This window comes from Macaca nemestrina, chromosome 5, assembly GCF_043159975.1.
Source record: "Macaca nemestrina isolate mMacNem1 chromosome 5, mMacNem.hap1, whole genome shotgun sequence".
In the NCBI taxonomy this organism is placed as follows: Eukaryota; Metazoa; Chordata; class Mammalia; order Primates; family Cercopithecidae; genus Macaca; species Macaca nemestrina.
This window is the reverse complement of record NC_092129.1, coordinates 8617105-8641711: the sequence shown is the minus strand read 5'-3', so window position 1 is coordinate 8641711 and position 24607 is coordinate 8617105. Positions and strand designations below refer to the sequence as shown.

General features: G+C 40.4%; 1 protein-coding gene across 2 annotated transcripts in view; it reads left to right on the top strand.

Annotated features, from left to right (window-relative positions):
* LOC105487513 (parkin coregulated) overlaps positions 1-24607 on the top strand; it is a 578623-nt gene that overhangs the window by 304023 nt on the left and 249993 nt on the right. For both annotated transcript variants that reach the window (XM_011750975.3, XM_071095937.1), the window contains exon 3: positions 23624-23795. In XM_011750975.3, the coding sequence (XP_011749277.1) occupies positions 23624-23795 (172 nt within the window). The remainder of the gene's footprint in view (positions 1-23623; positions 23796-24607) is intronic.

The following is a 24607-nucleotide window of genomic DNA, read 5'->3' as shown; positions in this document are numbered from 1 at the left end:
ATGGTTTAAAAGTGGCAGTTTCCCCTGCACTCTCTCTCTCCTGCTGCCATGTAAGATGTGCCTTGCTCCCCCTCCAGCTTCCACCATGATTGTAAGTTTCCTGAGGCCTCCCCAGTGATGCAGAACTGTGAGTCAATTAAACCTCTTTCCTTCATAAATCACCCAGTCTCCGGTAGTATCTTTTATAGCAGTGTGAGAATAAACTAATGCAGAAAATTGGTACCAGCAGAGTGGAGTACTGCTGTAAAGATAATCTGAAAATATGGAAGTGACTTTGGAACTGGGGAAGAGTCAGAGGTTCAAACAGTTTGGAGGACTCAGAAGAAGACAGGAAAATGTGGGAAAGTCTGGAACTTCCTAGAGACTTGTTGAATGGTTTTAACCAAAATGCTGATAGGGATACGGACAATGAAGTCCAGGTTGAGGTGGTCACAGATGGAGATGAAGAATTTATTGGGAACTGAAGCAAAGGTCACTCTTGCTATGCTTTAGCAGAGAGACTGGCAGCATTTTGCCCCTGCCCTTGAGATCTGTGGAACTTTGAACTTGAGAGAGAGATGATTTAGGGTATCTGGCAGAAGAAATTTGTAAGCAGCAAAGCATTCAAGATGTGGCCTGGCTTTTTCTGAAAGCATTCAGTTATACGTGTTCATAAAGAGATGGTTTGAAATTGGAACTTATGTTTAAAAGGGAACCAGAGCATAAAAGTTTGGAAAATTTGCAGCCTGACCATGTAGTAGAAAAGAACAACCCATTTTCTGGAGAGGAACTCAAGCTGGCTGCAGAAATTTGCATAAGTAATGAGACGCCAAATGTTAATAGCCAAGACAATGGGGAAAATATCTCCAGGACATGTCAGAGATCTTCATGGCAGCCCTTCCCATCACGGGCCTGGAGGTCTAGGAGGGAAAAATAGTTTTGTGGGCTGAGCCTAGGGCCCCGCTGCTCTGAGCAGCCCCAGGATATGGCACCCTGCATCCCACCTACTCCAGCTCCAGCTGTGGCTAAAAGGTGACAAGGTACAGATCAGGCCATTGCCTCAAAGTGTGCAAGCCCCAAGCATTGGCAGTTTCCACATGGTTTTGGGCCTGCAGGTGCACAGAAGACAAGAGTTGAGGTTTGGGAGCCTCTGCCTAGATATCAAAGGCTGTATGGAAACATCTGGATGTCCAGGCAGAAGTCTGCTGCAGGGGCAGAGCCCTCATGGAGAACTTCTGCTAAGGCAGTACAGGAGGGAAATGTGGCGTTGGAGCCCCCATACAGAGTCCCCACTGGGGTACTGCCTAGTGGAGTTGTGAGGAGAGGACCACTGTTCTCCAGACACCAGAAAAATAGATCAACTGACAGCTTGTGCCATGTGCCTGGAAAAGCCACAGCCACTCAAGGTAAGCCCGTGAAAGCAGACACAGGAACTGTACCCTGCAGAGCCACAGAGGTGGAGCTGCCTATGGCCATGGCAGTCAACCTCTTTCATCAGCATGCCCTGGATGTAAAACATGGAGTCAAAGGAGATTTTGGAGCTTTAAAATTTAATGACTGCCCAGCCAGTTTTCAGACTCACATGGGCCTGTGGCTCCTTTGTTTTGGCCAATTTCTCCTATGTGGAATGGGAACATTTACCCAATGCTTGTACCCCCATTTTATCTTAAAAGTAACTAGGTTGTTTTTATCTTATGGGCTCATAGGTGGAAGGTACTTGCCTTTTTTCAGATGAGACTTTGGACTTGGACTTTTGAGTTAATGCTGGAATTTAGTTAAGAGTTTAGGGGACTGTTGATAAGGCGTGATTAGTTTTGAAATGTGAAAAGGACATGAGATTTGGGAGGGGCAAAGGGCAGAATAATATGGTTTGACTCTGTGTCCTCACCCACATCTTATCTCAAATTATAATCCCCATACCTTGAGGGAGGAGGTGACTGGATTATGGGACCAGTTTCTCCCATGCTGTTCTCATGATAATGAGGGAGTTCTCACGAGATTTAATGGTTTAAAAGTGGCAGTTTCCTCTGTGCTTTCTCTCTCCTGCCACCATGTAAGACACACCTTGCTTCCCCTTAGCCTTCTGCCATGATTGTAGGTTTCCTGAAGCCTCCTCAGTTATGTGGAACTGTGAGTCAATTAAACCTCCTTCCTTCATAAATTACCCAGTCTCAAGTAGCATTTTATAGCAGTGTAAGAACAGACTAATGCATTGACCGTGTTCATTGTGCAATGAAATGGGTATTCAGCAACCATATACTTGAGTATTTTATTAACTCCCAAATGAAGACAGAATAATTCACATATTCAGCAGCTTGATTAAGACTCAGAGGAGGCAGGTGATTTTAAGTAGCAAATCAAGCACTGTCCCTGTCCTCACAGACAAGCAAACATATTCTTTTTTTTTTTTTTTTTTTTTTTTTTTTTGAGGTGGAGTTTTGCTTTTGTTGCCTAGGCTGGAGAGCAATGGTGCGATCTCAGCTCACTGCAACCTCCGCCTCCCAGGTTCAAGTGATTCTCCTGCCTCAACCTCCTGAGTAGCTGAGATAACAGGCATGTGACACCACACCTGGCTAATTTTGTATTTTTAGTAGAGATGGGATTTCTCCATGTTGGTCAGGCTGGTCTCAAACTCCTGACCTCAGGTGATCCACCCACCTCAACTTCGCAAAGTGCTGGGATTACAGGCGTGAGCCACTGTGCCTGGCCACACATATTGTGGCTGGAACGTGGTGGCATAGCAGTCTCTATGTAAGTGACCATGCAAGATCACAACAAAGGGCAGCAGGGCACAAAGTTCAAAGAGCCAGGAGCAAGGGGAATTGGTGATGCTAGAAATTTAGCACTGGAAAGAGCAGAAAAGAGCATCCTAAACAGAGATACTTGGTCTTCTCCAGCAGTCATGGAGAAGTCAGGGGTCACCGAGAGAAGAGAGATACCATTTCCACAAATTGTCTAATGAGAATCTGGAGAATGACCCTCTCATTCTCTGTGGGTTTGAATTTTCTCTGTAGGCTTCAATGAGTTAAAGAAAATACTCTTCAAACTACATACTAAGAAGTTCAGTCTTTCTTATGGCAAATAAAGAAAACCTAGTAACTTTTTAAAATTCTGCTTTATTATTATGACTTGAGATGTTTGTTTCCAAAATGACAACCCAGTGGACTGGCTGTACATTTTTCTATGTCATTGGTATACAATCTAAAATGTCTAAATAACTTGATTACTGTGTTTGCTGTAAAACAAAAAAAAAGGCACACTTAGATGAGTCGCCTATGGGTAAACTATGAAAGCAGAGATTCTACTACACAGATAATAATTTTTCTTTAAAAACTTGTCAAGGTTTAGTTGATAAATGTGATTATCAATAAATTTTACATCCTGTTATTTAATTAGCATATATATATTTATTTATCTACAGTCATTGCATAAACATGGACTTGTGTGTATGCAAAATGCATTGAGAAGTCTGTCGTTGTAATACAAAAGAAGTTTCCAGTCTTTTATGTTCTTATCCCCTAAATTTATTGTCATACCCAAACCCAAAAAGATGGTGTCATTTTCTGGAAAGATGTTCTGACCTATTTTGAAGTCCCCTGAATGGCTGGCAGACATTGCTCTGTGCCCGGTTTTAACCTGTGAGCTCTCTGGGCTGTGTGTGCTGTGTCCTTCACGAATGACTTCTGTTCTTCAATCATTTTAAACAAAATGACAGCACCACAAGAGTTTAAGAAAGAAAATGTTGGCATATCAAAAGGAATTTTTTCCATGCATAGTAAAATTTAAAGAATATAGTGGGCCAGGTACAGTGGCTCATGCCTGTAAACCCAGCACTTTGGGATGCCAGTGTGGGCAGATCATTTTGAGGTCAGGAGTTCGAGACCAACCTGGCCAACATGGCAAAACCCCATCTCTACCAAAAATGCAAAAATTAGGTGGGCATGATGGTGTGCCTGTAGTCAACTACTCGGGGGGCTGAGGCAGGAGAATCGCTTGAACCCAGGAAGTGGAGGTTGCAGTGAGCTGAGATCATGCCACTGCACTCCAGCCTGGGTGACAGAGAGAGACTCCATCTCAAAAAATAAAAATAAAAATAAAAAATAAAGAATATCATGAATACAGAGAAACTTAACTGAAAATTGCAGTTTGTAAACACATAACCCAAATAATAGGAATAACAGAGGGTTTCTTTGCAGTCGTTCATGGCTTACATTCATTGATTCCCTCCTGTGACCCAAGCACTGTTCCTAGCTTTCTCTATTCCTGTGAGGTGGGTGTGCTTGTTGCCCTATCTACAGGTGAGAAGGCAGAAGCCCAGAGGGGCTGGGTGACTCCCTTGTGCTCCTCTGCTGGTCACAGAGGAGTGAAGGCTGAGCCAGTGCCCTTGCCACCCTCCAGGTATCTCCCCCTTCCTGAGAACCCACAAGACACCTTGGCACCTTCCCTACACACACCAAAAGACGGGCAGCAGAGTTGCTGGCATCTCCCCAAAACCTTCACAATGGCTCCTCCCTCCACGCCTACCTCCTTGAGATACTCCAGGCACCAAAATTACCTCTTCTTTCTTTTCACTTTACCCAGTTAAACAGTTGAATTCTTTCATTCGTTGGAGAGGAGCAACCAGATTATCTAATTATAGTTACACCGCAAGATACAAGCAGCTTGTAAGCTGAAATGTTCCAAAAGGTATTTTGTTTCTAAAAAGAAATGAAATAAAACCTTAATGGATAAATCCATGATGACATTTTTAACAACACGGTCTTCCCAGGGCTCCTCACCTGCTCATGACCCGCCTCCTGCTCTCCCCGTGTTGAACTCATAAAAAGTAGGACTCACAGACCTGAGGGTGTGCCAGCACATGCATAGCCTGTGGGACTAGAGTGTTTGTGAGAGAGGAGCGTGGTCTTTGTAAGTGATGGTGATAAGTCTGTCTTCATAAGCTAGTTCAAGTTCCTTTGTAAATACTTCCATCACATTTTTAAAAGAATTTTTATATTGACACAGAACAACTAGCATCACAACTTGTGTTTCACAATGTATGGACCTGATTGCATATACTCTATCAGGTTTTTGTATTTTTAATAATTATCAGCCAGGTGCTATGACTCATGCCTGTAATTCCAACACTTTGGAAGGCCAAGGCAGGAGGATCGCTTGAGCCCAGGAATTAGAGACCAGCCTGGGGGAAGAAACAGGGAGAACCCATCTCTACCAAAAAATTAAAAAATCAGACTGGCCTGGGAATATGCACCTGTATTCCCAGCTACTCAGGAGGCTGAGGTGGGAGGATCGCATGAACCCAGGAGCCAAGGCTGCAGTGAACTGTGATCGTGCCACTCCACTCCAGCCTGGGTGACAGAGTGAGACCCTGTCTCAAAAAAAAAAAAAAAAGTCATTTGTTTCCCATATTATAGGCAAACTGAACATCCAACCCTTATTTTTTCTTAATGCAAAGCTTGTGAGCACCCTGTTATCTTGCATAGTTCTCCGAGCTCCCTGACTCCCAGGTCTTCCTCTTCCTGTTCTCTAACTGAGGACAGCCCTCAAAGTTTCCGTCAAGGACCTCCTTGCTTTACACGTTCATGCTACCTATGTCTTTATCCAAATGACTCTGCAATGTGCCTCACTATTTCTGACTCTCTTCCAAAACCCAGAACATGTGTCTTAAATCTTCGGACACATCCACCTAGAGGCCTCATGATCTGCATCTCAAACTGAACCTACGGCCTGTAATCCTGGCCTCTGCACAAACTCTCTGATTCCGACAATGTCCGTGTCGTTTTACTGTCCCAAATGCTGGAAACCTAGCCGTAACACATATTCCATCATGTTATTTTCCATGTTCAGTTCGTCGGCCAGTTCTGGAAAGTATTCTTCCATTATTTCTTCACATGTAATTCCTTCTTCTGTCATTTTCAGCCTGCCTTATAGGTCAATACCACCATTCAGGCCCCTGTGGCTTCATACTTGAACTTCTGCCATAGTCTCGAACTGATTATTCTGATTATTATTATTATTATTATTTTTGTGTGTGGGGACAGAGTCTCACTCTGTCGCCCAGGCTGCAGTGCAGGTGGCGCGATCTCGGCTCACTGCAAACTCCGCCTCCCGGGTTCACGCCATTCTCTTGCCTCAGCGTCCCAAGTAGCTGGGACTACAGGCGCCAGCCACCAGGCCCGGCTAATTTTTTGTATTTTTAGTAGAGACGGGGTTTCACCATATTAGCCAGGATGGTCTTGATCTCCTGACCTCGTGATCCACCCGCCTCAGTCTCCTAAAGTGCTGGGATTACAGATGTGAGCTACCACACCTGGCTTTTTTTTTTTTTTTTTTTTTTTTTGAGATGGTGTCTCCCTCTGTCCCCCAGACTGGAGTGCAGTGGCATGATCTCTGTTCACTGCAACTTCTGCCTCTCAAGTTCAAGCTATTCTCCTGCCTCAGCCTCAGCCTCCCGAGTAGCTGGGACTACAGGCGTGCGCCACCATGCCCAGCTAATTTTTATATTTTTAGTAGAGACAGGGTTTCACCATGTTGACCAGGATGGTCTCGATCTCTTGACCTCATGATCCATCTGCCTCAGCCTCCCAAAGTGCTGGGATTACAGGCTTGAGCCACTGTGCCTGGCCCGAACTGATGATTCTACCCCAAGATGTTCACTCCTGTACCTTGATCTTCCCAGGCCAGCCTCCACTTCAGACTATACTTACCAAATGGTTATTGAATCATCTCTATTTTCCTTGTTGCCTGAAGTGTCCAGTCCAGACTCAGCCTTCAGAGAGGGCTCCCTCCTGGCTCCCTGATATTACCTGCCACTTCATTCCAACTCAGGCTACCTTAACCCTAACAAGTCGCTGTTATCTTGACTATCTTGTGCTCACCTCTGTGCCATCATCAGGGGATATCCTTTGCCCAGAACGCTCACCCCTCCTCATCCCACAGGGCTTATCAAAGTCCCCCCACCCCAGTGAAACATTTTCCTGACTCCAGCCCAAAATGATCTCTCCTTTCTCTTAACCGGAGCTTTTTTCCACGTAGCCTTAGTATGTACCCTTCATTTGGTACTTAATCACTTGAAATCTTACTTAACTTTTGGTGATTGTATTATTTCCTCTTCAGAGAATAGAAAGGGAATTAATATCATTTAGCACATGCTAAATGATATCATTTCATCCTTATAATAACCTCAGGAATTAGGTATCATTTTGCAAATGATGAACTAATGCCCAGAGGAGCTCTGTTACGTTTCCAGCAGTCACAGCATTTGAAAACTGGTGGATTTCACTACATCCCAGCGATGGCTTTGAACCTGGGGTGCCTGATTGCACACCCAGGCTGCTCTCCACGAAGAGAGAGTGTCATTGATTCATTCTTTCAACAAGCTGATCATACTAAAATATGAATCCAAGGAAATAAGTCGTATTTCTCTAACACACTTTCCTTTTTTTTTTTCCTACCCACTAACTAGCCCCATCTCTCCCTAACATTCTGCACAATGCTATAACTATTGTAGCTATTCAGTATATATATTTTTTGCTTTAGCGACATTTGATTAAGAAATATAAAGCATCCTCAGTATAAAGAGCTTTAACAAATTGGAACTAATCTCTGCAAAATATATACATAGCAAAATTATATGCTGATGTAAGAGACAGTAGTGCCACTATCATAACAATTTCTTCTTAAAATTGCTTCCTGGCATTAACTTCACCTGAATTAAACCTTTCCTGACCTATTTAATTCTACTTATTTGGTTGAGTGTATTAAAATTCGCAGTACATTACCTTATTCAAGGAGAGTTTTTGTAAAATAAGGCCATGTCTTACAATTACTACCAGTGATGAAAGCCACAAATAATCTGTTTCTAACAGTCTCAATTTCTAAAACTCTGCCAAGACTTTTCAGGCCTATCATATATTTCTTGCATCGTTATTTATGAACACCTGTTATCCCAAAGTGCAGTTATTCTCCCTCTACCTCTGACCAAGGTATACTATTTTTAGCATTATACAGATATGTGATCAAGGAAAGAGAAGCTTTGACAATGTATTTCAATGTGTATTTTACTCCTTTTTATCTCCCTATGGTTAAAATAAATGCAGGTTTTCAAGTTTTAGGAAATTCCTTTAACTTTATGACAAGAGAGTGAGTGGGAATTTTCAAAACCATGAAGCAAGGGATTATTTCTTTCTTATTTATTACACTTGAAAGTATCATTCTTTGACTGTTACCGTCGGGAACATACAATTCCTGGATAATAAAGGTTAAGTGTGCATAAATTTGAGATCTGCTTACAACTGACCTTTAGCTGTCTTTTAGCCTTTTTGACAGAAACTTAAAATAAGGTTATTCCATAAAATAATTTGATTCTCCATTCTCAAATCCAGATTTGTTACTCAGTAATTAATATCTTCCAGCTAGACAGAGCCATCAGCATTTGTAGTAAAGCAGCCAGCCATAGAGATGATGATTAATTTGGGCAGAATCATCACCTTTCTAAGTTTCAGTCTACCCAACCATAAGCAAAATCAATATATGCATTTATTCATAGAAGATTATTTCTGTCCTCTGTATTTGTCAACAATCTTTTGTAATTGTCTCCATAAGGCCTTACATATTGTTAATTTTCTTATCTTCAAGTGTTTGTTTTACTTCATCTCTTGTTATTGTGAACTTTTAAGAAATATTTTTGAAGTAGTTTTTAATCATGTATGGAAATGCTATTATTTTTAGTGCATTGATTTTTTTATGCAACAATTTTTTTACAGAGCTTTTATTAATTGAGCATGTCTGTAGACTTTCAGTGTGTGCTATGTAGACAGCCATATCATCCGCAAATATGAACAGTTTTGTTTTTCCCTTTCCAATCTTTGCATATACTTTTCTTGTCTTACCACATTAGCTAGAACCTCCAGTCCAGGGTTGAATAAATATAGTAACTGTCTTCTTATCTTCTTTCTGACCAAAATGGGAATAATCTAAGTTTCACCATGAAGTATGGGATCTGCTACAGGTTTCTGCTAAGCGTTTTTATTTTTTAGTGAAGAAATGTTATCAAAAGTTTTACCTGCATCTATTAACATTATCTTGTCTTCCTTTAATCTGAAAATATAAACATGATGTTAAAAAATTCTGGCATTTCTGTGATACGGCCTATTTGGCCATCATTCAATGTGCCTCTTTGTTTGGATTTCAGTGAGATTGAACTCTATGGTTTCAGTGTTAAGGTTACGTTGGCCTCAGTGATATTGAACTCTGGTTTTCGTATTAAGGTTATGTTGGCCTCAGACAGTCAGCTATGTAGCTTTTCCTCTTTTCTATTCTCAAAAAGAGTCCGTAGAAGGGGGAATTTTTCTACTATTTGGAGGTTAAGTAATTTCATTGGAATTCAATTCTTAATGTGTTGTTCTTTCTATAATGGTTTTCTCTTTGATCGCTAAGTGATTTTAAAGTGTTCTTAAATTTCCAAATATGTGGGGTATTAAAAGTTATCTTTTAGTTATCTTTTAGTTAATGATTTGTTATTTTATTTAACTTTCTGTAGAAAATGTGACATGTATGACATCGCCATTTTGGAGTTTCTTAAGACTTGTTTTGTGGCTTAGTGCTTATTCAGTTTTTCAAAATAGTCCTTATATGCTTGTAAAGAATGTGTTTTATCTAATTGTTGAATGCAAGGTTCTATGTAGGTCCATAGAGTAAAACTTACATCTAAAATTTGTGTCTAAACTTTAAATGAAAAAGTAAACAAATTATGGTAATAATGATAATAAACCTAGGAAAGTAATGTGAAAGGACCAGCCTACCAAATATTAAAATCATTTAAACAGTTGTGATAATCAGATCAAAACGGTACTGTTCACAAATAAGGAAGACAAGCCAGGGAAACAGAATGAAAAGTCAAAAAATAGAAATTTATGATAAGGTGAAACCTCCAATCACTGGAGAACTAGTCAATAAATACAATAAGACAACTGGATATGACCTAAAAAAAAAATCCACAGTTGGAAACTTACCTTACATTTTACACCAGGAAAAGTTACAAATAGACTAATGATGTAAATGTAAAGAAAATAAATCATAAAAGTATGAGAATAAACCATTATGAATGTTCTTTTTTGATTGTTTCTCTTCTTTATGCCACAAAATGGGGAAAATCTTTCTAATGATGACTCAAAAATCAGCATCTATAAAAGATTAATGAATTCTAAAAACATTTTAAAATTGTCATGGCAAAAGAAGAAATCGAAACTCCTGTCACACTCAAGACTAATCTCCCTAATATAAAATAACTCTTTTGAAATAGGTCAATGCCTCAGTAGAGAAAAAATGGCAAAAGACAGGAAAATACAATTCTCAGAAAAGGATATACAGATGACTTTCAAAAATAGCTTTAAAAGGTAATTATTCTCATAGAGAAATAAAACAACCCAGAAATACCATTTTTAACTGTAATGTTGTTAAGAATCAAACTTTGATAGCATTCTCTTTGGATAGACATTAGAAAAACAGGTAGTCATTTATTTTTTATAGAAATGTAATTTGGTGGCATCTCTGTGAAGCACGACTTGGCAATATGTATCAAAATGACCAATGTGTATACCCATTGATAAAACAGTCCTCTTCCAGGAATGTATCCTACAAGAAACTTTTTTTTTTACTGCACCTTTATTTTCCACCTTTCATTGTCATTATATTTTGAGTGTGCACCTTATAAACTAATTCAGAAGTGAAGGACATTTTCCCTTTTATGATAATCTCTTTTAACAAGAGGATTTAATTTACAAACACTTTTTATTATTACTTACATATTTGGATCCATTCTATGTAAGTTTTTCTCTCCATATTTTTTCCTGGGAACAGGAGGATGTTTAACCAGCCTTCAAGAGAAAGCTGATACAGTTTTTTCATTCCCTCTTCTCTATTCTCTTGGAAGTTCATTTTAGTTTTCAGAATAGGTATTCTTAAACTTTAATATACTTAATTATTTGATAAGTCTAAAGGGTATCAATAACTTTATCCTCATCTCTTTCAAGGCAGAAATATTAGCTTTGACCCAGATTACCTTCCTCTCATCTTCCTTGCTATTCCTTTCTGGTATCTTAGCCCTGCTTTGTAAACCCACCATATTGATGATTTTAAAAACTCGTGATACTCACTGCTTATTTAGTCTTAATTCATTCAGCAATTTATCTACTATTAGCTCTTTCATCTCATCTCTTTGTCCTGTGTTCAACTTACTTTTTAATAAATTTTATCCTTTGGTAAAGTTGATGATCCAGGGGTTAAAAAAAATACTCTTCAGTCTTAATCAAATACATTTGACTTGTCTTTATTTTTGATTGGTGATTTTACTAAGTTGTGTTTTAGATGAATAATTTTTGTTCTTTGAGCATGTTGAACATCTTTTACCCTTTTCTCTGACCTCTATTAATGAGAAATGTAATTTCAGTCTAATTTGGATCTTTTATTGTAAACTATCTTTTGTTTCTAGTTGATTTTAATCTTTTCTTTGACTTTGGAGTTTCACAGTGTTTCTGAAAAGTGTCTAGATCTGCATTTTCCCTCTGAATATTTACATCTTTCTTAATTATGAAAAATTCCCAGTCATTATTGCTTCAAATATTGCCTTTCCCCATGATCTGTCCTTTCCTCTGGATCTCCTGTGAGTCACTCGAGGGAGCATCATGGGTCTTGGGACTCCCTGTGATCTTTTCCATTGCTTTATCTCTCTGTGCTGCCTCTGTGTTCATCTTCCAGCTCTGTGATCCAGATCTCTAATTCTCCTTTCATTTGTGATGAATTTATTGTTCAACCTAGCTACTGAATTTTTAAGTTAATGATACTATATTTTTTCTAAAAGTTGTATTTTTAAGTGAAATATTTTTCCATATTTAAATTATTTATCTTGAGATTTTATTCTTCTGTTTCCAGTTGTTACCTCCAGAGCTCATGTCCATGCTCATTGGTCTGTTGAGTCTTCCTTTTGGTGACTGCATTGCCGCAGTGGTGGATAATTTTTCATTGCGAGCTCATCTATATTAGGGATTGCATTTTCTGTGGCATCCCATGTATGAGATTGTGCAAGTATTCATGTTTTTGCATTTGCTTTTGCCCGGGCCCCAAGGGTTTCCTTTTCATCATCTGAGACTAATTTTTTCCCTTAATTTCTGGGCTTTTTATTTCCTAGGTTTCCATTTCTCAGAGGAGGTTTGTCCCACCGAGAGCTTTGTCAAACACCAGGCTCTCTTTCTGTTTCCACAAACAGATTTGAAGAGATTTTCCAGTTTCTTTTTCACAGGTGAGGCAGCCCTTCAAGTGTCCTGGTTGTATGTGGGAGTCTCGGATTAGTTCCCTTCTCTCACCAAATGCTCTGTTTTTCTGAAGACATTAAAACCTTATTCCCAGTTTTGTGATAATCTGATACTTCCTGGGGTCTCCTGGCATCACCTGGAACTCACTTCTGCAACTGGATATCATCTTTATCTCTAGCATCTGAGGATTTCCTGAGCTCAGCTTTGCGTTGGGCATATTTTTTTTTTAAGTCTGTAGCAGTTGATGGATCCATTTCAGTCTTGTCTGCCATCTTGCCTGAAATTTGCCCTTAAGAGCATTTTTCATGTTAAAAAGTCTTAATTTTAGCATTAAAAATCTCATGTGATATATTACATGATTTTCGTTGTATATTCAGTATCATTGAAAAATATGACGAGAAATTATTTTCTGTTATTCATCACAACTGCATTCACACACATTTGAAAAATAACAGTACGTCTACTTGTAAAATATATTATCTATATTTTCTGTAGACAGTGATTAATGCCTATCTAATTTGTAAGACCTCTTGCAATAACTCAATAGCTGCCTCAAGGGTTGAGAAACACTGTTAAGTCTTTATTTTAGAAACATCACAATAAGTCCAAAGGAGGTCATAATATATTAAAAGATAATTATACTTTTCAGATTAATTTGTGTTTCTGAGCAAGATCCTTGGTAATTATAACAGCAGTCATAAGAACAGATATTTTCAATGAAATTTTAATTGCTAATAGAAGCAAGGATATGGAAAACATAAGAGCAAGTCTCTGATTTGAGTATTTTCTATGAAAGTCATTAACCTCTGATACGGTTTGGCTTTGTGCCCCCACTCAAATCTCATCTCGAGTTGTAATCCCCACATGTCCAGGGAGGAACCTGATAGGAGGTCATTGGATTGTGGGAGTGATTCCCCCATGCTGTTCTTCTGATAGTGAGTGAATTCTCCTTGGCCTTCCACCATGATTATAAGTTTCCTGAGGCCTCCCCAGCCATGCAAAAATGTGAGTCAATTAAACCTCTTTCATTTATAAATTACCCAGCCTCAGGTGTTTCTTTATACTAGCGTGAAAACAGACTAATACAACCTCACTGTGTTTCTGATGTTTCAGTATAGCATTAGTACCTTACACATTTGTTATGGGGATAAATATTTAACAGGCAAGTTCAAGTCAGAATTTTGTTGCTTCTGACCAAAGGTCACTGTAAGATTTAAAGGTCACATAGTAGGTACATAGTAGGTACTATGTGACCTTTAAAAAGTTATAAAATGTGAATTTTAAAGATATAGTTTATGAGTAAAGATACTTCATGTTTTGGGAGCTAATATCAATGTAGTCATAAATCCAGGTATTAACATATAATTTTAACTGATATGTCTAAAATAGTCCTTGTTCTTTGTCCATCTGCAAGCAATTTTCTTTTAATTCTGGATTTCTTAAACTTTAAAGAAAAATTCCCAAATTAAAAAACTACTATTTTATGGTAAATAAACCAGTTATCCTAAGAATGAAAAATTTACTGAAATACCTTAACCGAAATAAGGTTTGTTGTCAAATAACCTTAAAAATGACTATTTGTGAATCCAAATTAACAAAAGGAGCCAGCAATTGACAAGAACTCTTAGGAACAGCAGTCACAGTGTGATAAACACACACATAACATATAGATAAGGGATTTCCTCATTTATCTCTTCTTCAAATTTTGGCTTTTATCTTAAATTATTGTCAGCATTTTTAAAAAAATAAGAACCTCTTATTGCTATTTATATGGATAGATTTTAATATGTTTGCATTTGATGATATTGTAAAAAACAGAAATGTTGCCAAAGTTTTAAAAGTAAAAGGAATTTTTTAAATGTACAACTATTAGATATCAATTTTAAAACTACAAAAAAACTCAGAAGAGCCAATTAAACCCTAAATGATTTCTAATGAAATGAGGGAAAACACAAGCATCAGGAAGCCCATCTTGTCTGTTATAATAGTCATAAAATTCCTGAAAGGTAAGTAATCACTGCAATGCTAATAAGAGAAAAATAGTATTTTATTTACAGAATACATAAAGTTGTAGAATACATACATTCATAGAAACTTACATACTCCTTCATGCTACAGAGTCAGTGTTAAACAGCCGACCCTCGGTTCAGCTGCCCTCCCTCTAGCCTAGGCACAGCCACTCAACATCTGGTCATTGTTCCTTAGCAGGGCAGCCCTCTCAAGGAAGTTAACATAGGGCAGATTCAAAAGGTCAGAATTAAAATTCAATACATGCCTACTGAACACCCACCTATTGTGTGCCCAGCACTCTTCTAGGCAATGACAAGCTCCCTAAAAAAAAAGAACTTAAGAAACTGTAATGAATAAATGATGAGGCTACAAAAATCAAACAGGGTGATAGACAATAGTAGGACGGCCTCACAGAACTGAAATTGAGATGAAAGGAGTTGCCAGTGAGAGGTCTGGAGAGGAGAACGGTGTGCAGTGGACTGAATCGTGCCCCACCGCTCCCCTCCAATTCATTATGTTAAAGGGCAAATCCCAATGTGACTGTATTTGGGGATGGGGCCTGTATGGAGGTAATAAAGGTTAAGTGAGATCATAACGGTGGGGCCTTAACCCAATAGGACTATTGTCTTTATAAGAAGAGAAAGACAGACCAGCGAGCTCCCTGCATGCACACAGAGGAAAGGCCCTGTGAGGACATTTTGAGAAGGTGACTGTCTACAAGCTAGGAGGAGATCCCTCCCTCCACAGAACCGGACTATGCTGACACCCTGATCTCCAACTTCCAGCCTCCAGAACTGTGAGAAAATAAATGTCTGTCTTTCAAGCCACCTTGTCCATGGTATTTCGTTATGGCAGCCTGGGCTAAGACAGGTGCATTCGAAGAGCCTCTAAGGAGGAACTGCTGCGGGACTTTTCCTCAGTTCGGCTGAAGACAGGGTTTTTTGTCCCATGGCCACGAAAATTCATGCTCACAGACAATTTGAATTTGAATGAGTAAGACAGGGTTTTGCTGGGTGAAAAGGGAAGAAAAGGGGGAAACAGGGACTCTCGCTAAGCCAGAGTCCCTGATAGGGCGCTTCCCACCGGCCATTCGCATCCCAGTTTCCACACAGAAAGAGGAGGGGCCAGGCTCCTCCTGCTGCAAATGGTGTGAACTTGTGTGGCTCCTCCCAGTGGGCTGGCCAGATGGAGAGGGTGGAGCCTCTCCTAGGACTGCCTCCCACCTGGCTGTCTCAGAAGCAGTATGGTCAGGCCAGGCCAGGGATTGGAGGGAGGGAATTAGGGTGACCTCCCAGTGTTGGGGGTACAACTTGACCAGGTCATTTGTGTTGTGCTGAGAACAGAAAGGGGATTCGAGGATTAGACACAAAGAAAGTCACCGGTGACCTTGATAAAAGCAACTTCAGTGAAATGGTGGGGGAGTGGGTTAAAGAGGGAACGGGAATGAGAAAGCAAGAACAGTGATGCTAAATAATTCTCTTTAAAAACTTTACTATGAAGAATAATGTGGAAATGGAGCGGGGACTGGGGACAGTGTGGAAATGGAGCAGGGACTGGGGACGGCGTGGAAATGGAGAGGGGACTGGGGACGGTGTGGAAATGGAGAAGGGACTGGCGATGGTGTGGAAATGGAGAGGGGACTGGAGACAGTGTGGACATGGAGTGGGGACTGGGGACGGTGTGAACATGGAGAGGGGACTGGGGACACTGTGGAAATGGAGAGGGGACTGGGGATGGTGTGGAAATGGAGTAGGGACTGGGGACGGTGTGAACATGGAGAGGGGACTGGGGACACTGTGGAAATGGAGAGGTGACTGGGGACAGTGTGGAAATGGAGAGGGGACTGGGGACAGTGTGGAAATGGAGAGGGGACTGGGGGCGGTGTGGAAATGGAGAGGGGACTGGGGGCGGTGTGGAAATGGAGAGGGGACTGGGGACAGTGTGGAAATGGAGAGGGGACTGGGGACAGTGTGGAAATGGAGCAGGGACTGGGGACGGCGTGGAAATGGAGCAGGGACTGGGGACGGTGTGGAAATGGAGAGGGGACTGGGGACGGTGTGGAAATGGAGAGGGGACTGGAGACAGTGTGGACATGGAGTGGGGACTGGGGACGGTGTGAACATGGAGAGGGGACTGGGGACACTGTGGAAATGGAGCAGGGACTGGGGACGGTGTGGAAATGGAGTAGGGACTGGGGACGGTGTGAACATGGAGAGGGGACTGGGGACACTGTGGAAATGGAGGGGTGACTGGGGACAGTGTGGAAATGGAGAGGGGACTGGGGACAGTGTGGAAATGGAGAGGGGACTGGGGGCGGTGTGGAAATGGAGAGGGGACTGGAGACAGTGTGGAAATGGAGAGGGGACTGGGGACAGTGTGGAAATGGAGAGGGGACTGGGGACAGTGTGGAAATGGAGCAGGGACTGGGGACGGCGTGGAAATGGAGAAGGGACTGGCGATGGTGTGGAAATGGAGAGGGGACTGGAGACAGTGTGGACATGGAGTGGGGACTGGGGACGGTGTGAACATGGAGAGGGGACTGGGGACACTGTGGAAATGGAGGGGTGACTGGGGACAGTGTGGAAATGGAGAGGGGACTGGGGACAGTGTGGAAATGGAGAGAGGACTGGGGACAGTGTGGAAATGGAGAGGGGACTGGGGGCAGTGTGGAAATGGAGAGGGGACTGGAGACAGTGTGGAAATGGAGTGGGGACTGGGGACAGTGTGGAAATGGAGAGGGGACTGGGGACAGTGTGGAAATGGAGCAGTGACTTTTCAGAAAAAGTACTTAAAGAGAAGTCAGATATATTATTAAGACACACACATGCACACATATCCAGGCATGCACACACACATGCACACACACGCACATACACACGCACACATATACATACATGCACACACATGCATTCACATATATACACACGTGCACACATACATGCAAACAAGTGCCTGATGATAACTGTAATATATGAGGGATTACCAAAGCCTAGGCCAAATTCATCAACTGAAAACAAAATTATCATAACAAAAAGGAACCCTGGAAGATATGTAAAAGGAATTTACAAACAAAAAATCATCCTGTAGCAAGTAGTACTATATCTACCGTGTTAAAAAAAGTATGTGTCTCAAAATATAATGGCAAATTGTTATTCTATTATTTTGTTGTTGTTTGTTTTTTATTGTTTTATTTTTTCTTTGGCATTTTTATCATTGTAAAATACACATAAAACTTACCATTTTCACCATTTGTAAGTGTCCACTTCAGTGGCATTAAGTACACTCATAATGTGTGACCACGACCACCATCTAGTTCCAGAATGTTTTAATCACCCCACACGGAAACCCTATGCCCAATAAGCAGCCATTTCCCAGTATCCTTTCCCCCAGCTCTTAAGCAGCCACTTTCTGTCTGTTGGATTTGTCTATTCCGAACATTTCATAGAAATGGGATCGTACAGTATGTGGTCTTTTGTGACTGGCCTCCTTCGCTTAGGAAAATGTTTTCAAGATTCATTCATGTTGTGTCATGTATCAGATGCTCCACATCCTACCCATTAGGAAAATGAAAATCTAAACCACAGGAAATACCATTTCACACACATTAGCATGGCCATCATCAAAACTACAGAAAATAACAAGTGTTGGCGAGAATGTGGAGTCATTGGAGCCCTCACACATGGCTGGTGGGAATATAAAATGGTACAGCTATTCTGGAAAGCAGTTTGGCAGTTTCTTCTAAAACTAAACGTGCAACTCCCATACAACACAGCATTTGAACTCCTAGGTATATATTCAAAGGAATTGAAACCAGGTGTTCAAACAAAAACTTGTCCAGTAATATTCATAGCAGCATTATTCACAATAACCAAATGGCAGAAGCAACCCAAATGTCCATCAATGAGTTAATGGAGAAACAAAATATGTTAAGTGCATTGAATAGAACATTATTCAGCCATTGTTTCACTGTGGGCAGGTCTGTGCCAACCTACACCTAAGTTGGAGGAAGCTGAGAGGCTAAAGAAAGAGACATACAAATCTAGTTGCTTAGAAAGAAACTTTTAATAGGGACTTAAAACAGAAGCCATGTCTGTGTCCCTGGCAGTGATGAGATGAGATGGTGGATCCTGCACCATTACCGCCCCCTGCCCCCCCCCACCCCCGCTCCCTGGGACACAGGACTTATGTGCTCTCGCGGAGGGGTACATACACTTCAGAAAGAATGGCCAGGAATTTGCCCTCATGGTGGGATTTATGGTAAGTAGGTGCTCTTACACAAGGCGGAATAAACTGGAAATCTCAGAGGCATTCCCGGAACTGAGGTTAATCAGAAGCCAACATGGCAGATGAGCACCCAGGATGGAGTTCCTTTGGCTTCTACTCTCCACCCCTCTAACGCGGCTCTTACAGTCTCTCATGCCGTCCTCTTCCATGATCATCCCTGAGCCTTAGAGAGAGTGCTTGATATTGTCAAGCTTTAGCAGCAGTGCTTTGGCAATGGAAAATAGATCAGGCCTAGTGCAATTCCTAATGAGGGAGGTTCACAGGCTGTTGAAGCACCTCTAGTCTTCAGAATACCATGACTTCGGTTTTCTCAAGAGTAAAACAGCACGAGATACATAACATTAATAATTTGCACTCAAGGATTACAGTCAAAAGAGAATTTGTTTCCCGGAACAACAACAAAAAAGTACCTATTCCATTAAAGAGCCAACTAAAAGTATCATGAAGAAAATTAAAACCCGGTTCCTCCTTAGACTTGCAGACAGAAAATAATTTGGGATTTAGCCCAAATTATAGGTAAATTATAAAAACTCAAAAACAATGGTGAGGGCTAGTATCCAAATTTTTTGGTCTCTAGTTTCCCCATTTCTGCCAAGGATAAATCATAATAGGACCAATTTATTTTCAAAATAAATTTTGGTCTCATTATACTTGGCCTGGTTATTTGCATAAAATATGGCAAGAATAGTGATCAACCTGATCTGATCTGCTTTTTTTTTTTTTTTTTTTTTTTCTGTTTTCAGACAGAGTCTCACTCTGTCACCTAGGCAGTAGCACAATCTTGGCTTACTGTAGCCTTGACCTCCTGAGCTCAAACAATCCTTCCATCTCAGCCCCCCAAGTAACTGGGACCACAGGTGTGTGCCACCACTCTGGTTAATTTTTTATTTTTTGTAGAGATCGAGTCTCAATATGTTATTCAGACTGGTAGGCTCTTTTTAAGTTGGCTTTGCTGGAACTTTTATGAGAAATTGTGGATTCTGCTTTTTAAAAGCCTCAAGGCTAGGAGGCAAGCCAAGGATTCACCATCAGACTGTGCTTATAATACCTATACAAATTCCTCTCTTCTTGAGGTCCCAAAATAACTTAAGGTTCCCAGGCCTGTTAGTAAATGACATTCTTTACTTACCACAGGTCAGGAACCTTGTAAGAGAATCATTTAGACAAGGTACTCAGCCAGTCTTTCCTAGAAAGACTATATAAAGTCAACCTCCATTCTTCAGTCTGGTCAATTCTGAAAATATACCATTCCGGTCAATGCCTTGGTAAAATAACCAGTGTCTCCAATTATGCCGTTAGAGAAGAAAACAGATTCCTACTGAACTTATGCAAATAACTCTATTGCTATCAGATAAAAATACTCATCAATAATTTCTAAATTTAGGGTAACTCAGGTAGAGAGAAGGGTAAATTTTGCTCACAAAATTGTACTTTACCCAACCTCTAAGCTATAAACAGCTCAAAAGAAAAAGAATTTCCTTGACTTTTCATCAATCAGAGTGGCAGCCTTCCAAGCAGGATTATGTACATTCACCTTGGAACTGCCATCCACAAGTCCTGCAGCTCTTAGTCCGTTAGGTGAGAGCTGCCTGTTGGGCACCATAGAATCCAGCAGCTCCTCACGCAGTTCCAGAGTCAGTTGAACAAAAGCCATATCTGTGTCTCTGGTGGCAGTGAGACGAGGTGGTGGATCCCTACCTGTTGTTCTAATTTAAGGCAACATATTTGCAATGACAACAGATATTTCCAAATAATGTGCAAACAGGTCATAAAAAGAACTAATGAAGACTGGCTGTGGTGGCTCATGCCTGTAATCCCATCACTTTGGAAGGCCGAGGTGGGTGGATCACCTAAGGCCAGGTGATCTCTAATAATAATAATAAAAAAATCTCTGCTTAAAAAAATATGAAATTAACTGGGTGTGGTGGCGTACCTGTAATCTCAGCTGCCCAGGAGGCTGAGGCAGGAGAATCGCTTGAACCCGGAAGGCGGAGGTTGCAGTGAGCCGAGATTGCACCATTGTACCCCAGCCTGGGCAGCAAGAGCAAAACTCCATCTCAAAAAAAAAAAAAAAAAAGTTAAAAAAAAGAACTAATGAGAAGATAATTTTTTGTAGGAAAGAACTGCTGTGGTCAGTGATATTGGAGGATATGAAGATGCAGAGATAATTTTGTTCTTTCTCAATCTCTCTCACTCACTCAATCTTTCATTTGACTTTTGTCTTTCAATTGCTCCTTCTTTCTTCTCTTTTCTCATAACTTTTGTTTTTCAAAATTTTGAGAATAAGAATTATGCAGGTACTCAGTATTTGTTGTTTGAAAGCACATTATAAAAAAGAAAAGTGGGAAAAACAAATCTGTAAGTTACTTCAGAGAGACACTTAAAATCTAATGTCAGAGGAAAGAAGAAAGCAAAAGGATAGAAAAAATGTGATGAATTAACCAGTTATAGCAATAATAATATTATATTAGACTCAGACAAACTGCATCAATAATGATAAAGAGGATAAGGACATAAGGATAGATTGAACAATTCACCAGGAGGTTATAATAATGCTGAACCTCAATGTGCCAAACAACGAAGCCTGACAGGCAGTGCCATGTCGTAAAGCCAGACTGCTTGGGCTTGAAACCGAACTCCAGCACTGACTAGCTGCAGACCTTAGGCAAGTTATTAAATCTCTGCTTCAGTTTGCTCATATTGAAAATTAGGATATTAATAATGCCTACGTCTTCCAGTTGCTTGAGGATCAAATGAACTAGCACAGTGTTCACAACAGTGTCTGGCATCACAAACATTGGTGTTATTATTGTTGCTGTTGTTGATATTAGTATTGTTGCCCCAAAACATATAAAGAAAAAATAGAATTCCAAGGAAAAAACAGACATGTCAACAGTCTTAGTAGAAGACTTTTAACTTTATTTATCTCTCACTAAGATAAATATAAGTTTGGAAATGTTTAAGATAGCTGCAACAAAATGTTTGAACAGGATATTTTAGCTTTAAAGTCATCACAAAAAAGTAAATAGAACATAGTGTACATAACAAAACTGCAAAATACAAAGAAAAAAGTAAATAAAAAACAACAACTGGAGACAAAAAAATAAGATGACAGAAGTTAAATGAGGCCATAAATGTAAATGACTTAATGTATTAAAATACAACCATCTTAAGCCATAGTAAAATACAAAATTTAATTTTGTACTTACAAGAAACACTTGTAAAAGTGTGACAATAAGCTAAAAGAATTAGCAAAACATACCAAAATGTTTTAAAAATATAGTATAGATGACATTTTTATTGTGAAATTAGTATACAAGGTAAAATTATCCATGACAACGTTGGGCCTTTAGGACCTAAGAGAAAAATTATTATTTCAAATTGTACAAAATAATGTTTTAAAACATTTCCAAATGCACATAAATCTCTGAGAAAAATATATATTCCATAAATGTATGCTGAATAAAGTAAATTTTATAAATATAAAAGGAAAATAAAGTAAAACTGATGTCTGTATAAACCTACATTAGGGATTTGTTTTCTATGCTCCAGTTCCAACAGAGGATCTGGACGTCACCTCTTACCTGCTTACTTCCTTGCCCTTCCTGCTTGGGGACCTGTAGGAAATTTGATTCACCCCGACCCACAGTAAACACTCAGGAACATGATGGGTTCGTTACCAGTTACCCACATCCAGGGGTAGGCAGGCATGTGGCGTGAAACTCTAGAATGCTGAGAGAGAGCTGGAAGGTACAAAAATCTCCCGCTAAGTGGTATTACAATTTTTGGTTACAAAATCGGAATATCTCTTTTTATCCCATAAATATGTATTAATATATATATAATGTATGGAATATATAAAGGGAATAAATATATGTATAATTTGTCTCTACATAGGGAATATATATACATGTAATTTATCAATGAAAAAAATTGTTAATCTCCTACTAATGTAAAAGGGAGTTTCTCAAAGGTCTCGATGGGCTCCTCACTTGATTCGAAGGTGGTAACTAGAAGCTGGGTGCATTCATAAGGATTTAAAAACCAAGGAAATTACCACCTCTTGCTGGGAAGGCCCCATCCCTTGCTCTGTGTACATGTGTTACACCTGCAGTCTGAGTCTGTGGGCTCCTTTCCATGTACATTCTCACCTTCAGCTCTGACGCCTTGCTGGCAGTAGCTCAGGCCACAAGTACCCTAGACAGTGGAGGACTCGAGCAAGACTGAATCTTCTGCAGGTAGATGATTCCCAACTCACGATCTCTTTTCTCAACCCCAGAATTTTAGTTCCCAGTCCCTGGTGCTGCTGGATGCTATTGCCAAGGTCCGGACAGGGGAACATGGAGGGACTCTGAGGGTGATGGATGGAGATGTGGGAAAGAGATTTGTCTCTGCTCCCAGAAGAAGCAGGCGAAGGGAGGTTGGGACATTTTAACTTTGAGGTGACAGTGGTCCCAAGTTCAGCCCACTCTTTGTCCTCTCCATTTCTTCCTGATGGCCTGAATGTTCTACTTGTCATCCAGGCTCCAGTGAACAAGCCAGGAATCAGGTTTGACCTCCCACTCTCCTGTTTGCCCCAAAGAAGGCATGCCTCCCAGGAACGTATCAACGTGCACTTCTGTGGCTTTCTTTTTAGAACCTTGGGCACCAATCTTTTCAGCTGTTTTTCTTTCATTTTATTTTTACGTGGATCTTTTCAGCAAACATTCCAGAGGCTTCTTGAATCCTGTTCAATATACTTGAGCCAAATGGTAACAAATTAACAAAAAGGCAGCAAATTGTTAATATGCTCTCAACGTGTATTATATGTGGATGGGAGATTTGACTGTTAAGATCTAAAGTTCCATGACTTTAACCTCATTGCTAATTGATTCAGGACACCAAGACATACTTCAGGTCGTTGGGTGGATGGGTTAAGAAAGTCTTCCTGAAGTTCTAAGAGCGTGCCCCTCAGGAGTGGGTGACAGCTACACAGCTCGTCTGCCTTGCTCTGCCCGAATGCTGTTTTCACATGGCGTTTCTTCTCTCTCTGCTTTCAGGTAGAAATTGAGAAGCTGGATTACCATCATTATCTGCCTCTGTTTTTTGATGGGCTTTGTGAAATGACATTTCCCTATGAGTTTTTTGCTCGGCAAGGAATCCACGACATGCTGGAACACGGTGGGAACAAGATCCTACCTGTCCTTCCACAGCTCATTATCCCGATAAAAAGTAAGTGAACAGGTGAAAAAGCATCACTCAGTTTATACGATGTTGCTTTTTGACAACTTGCTAATTAAGCAATAAAACACAGCAGACTGAGGTGGTCCCCAGGTTTTGCAGGAATTTTCATAAATTGACTTAGGAGGCCAGACAACCCAAATCTCCAAAAATATATCCCATCATCAGTATTTCACTATGGCTTAGCCACATAAAAAAACAAATTCCATGGGGCTTGTGCTAATTTACAATGTCTCATGGTAATGACATAAGCATTAACTTATGCATCCAGAGGTCTTTACCTGCTGCTGCTAACTTCCAAGTCTTTTTTTTCTAAGTGGCATCTCTAATTTTTAAATTATAAACACAGTTATGTTGAGTACATTTGAGGTAGTCGGATTCATAATTTTAAGGAAGGGAAGCCCAGCTGCGTAGGTGAAAAGAAGCATGTTTTTAAATACCTGAAACTTTTAATCTACAATAGGTAAGGTGGTGACTCTGTGGTAGCCCTGTGATTGGCTTTGTCTGTCTGTGAAATGAGATTGTCCTTCCTTTCTGCATGCACCTTACTCACATAGTTGCATGGCCCCTTGGACTAGTTGTCTAAAGCACCTGAGGTTGTCCCAGGAGACAGCCTTCCAGGGCTCCAGAACACTCTTGTGTCCATTCTTACCTTGCTGCCAATAGAGCTACCGTGGTGGGCATGCCTGGCATCCACTGGTACAAGCTCAGGAAGAGGATGGCCTCTCCTCAAGTCAAGGTGGCAGGCCTGACCCCTCTAACACTCACCAGCACACCCCCTCCCCAACCCCAGAATTGCCCAC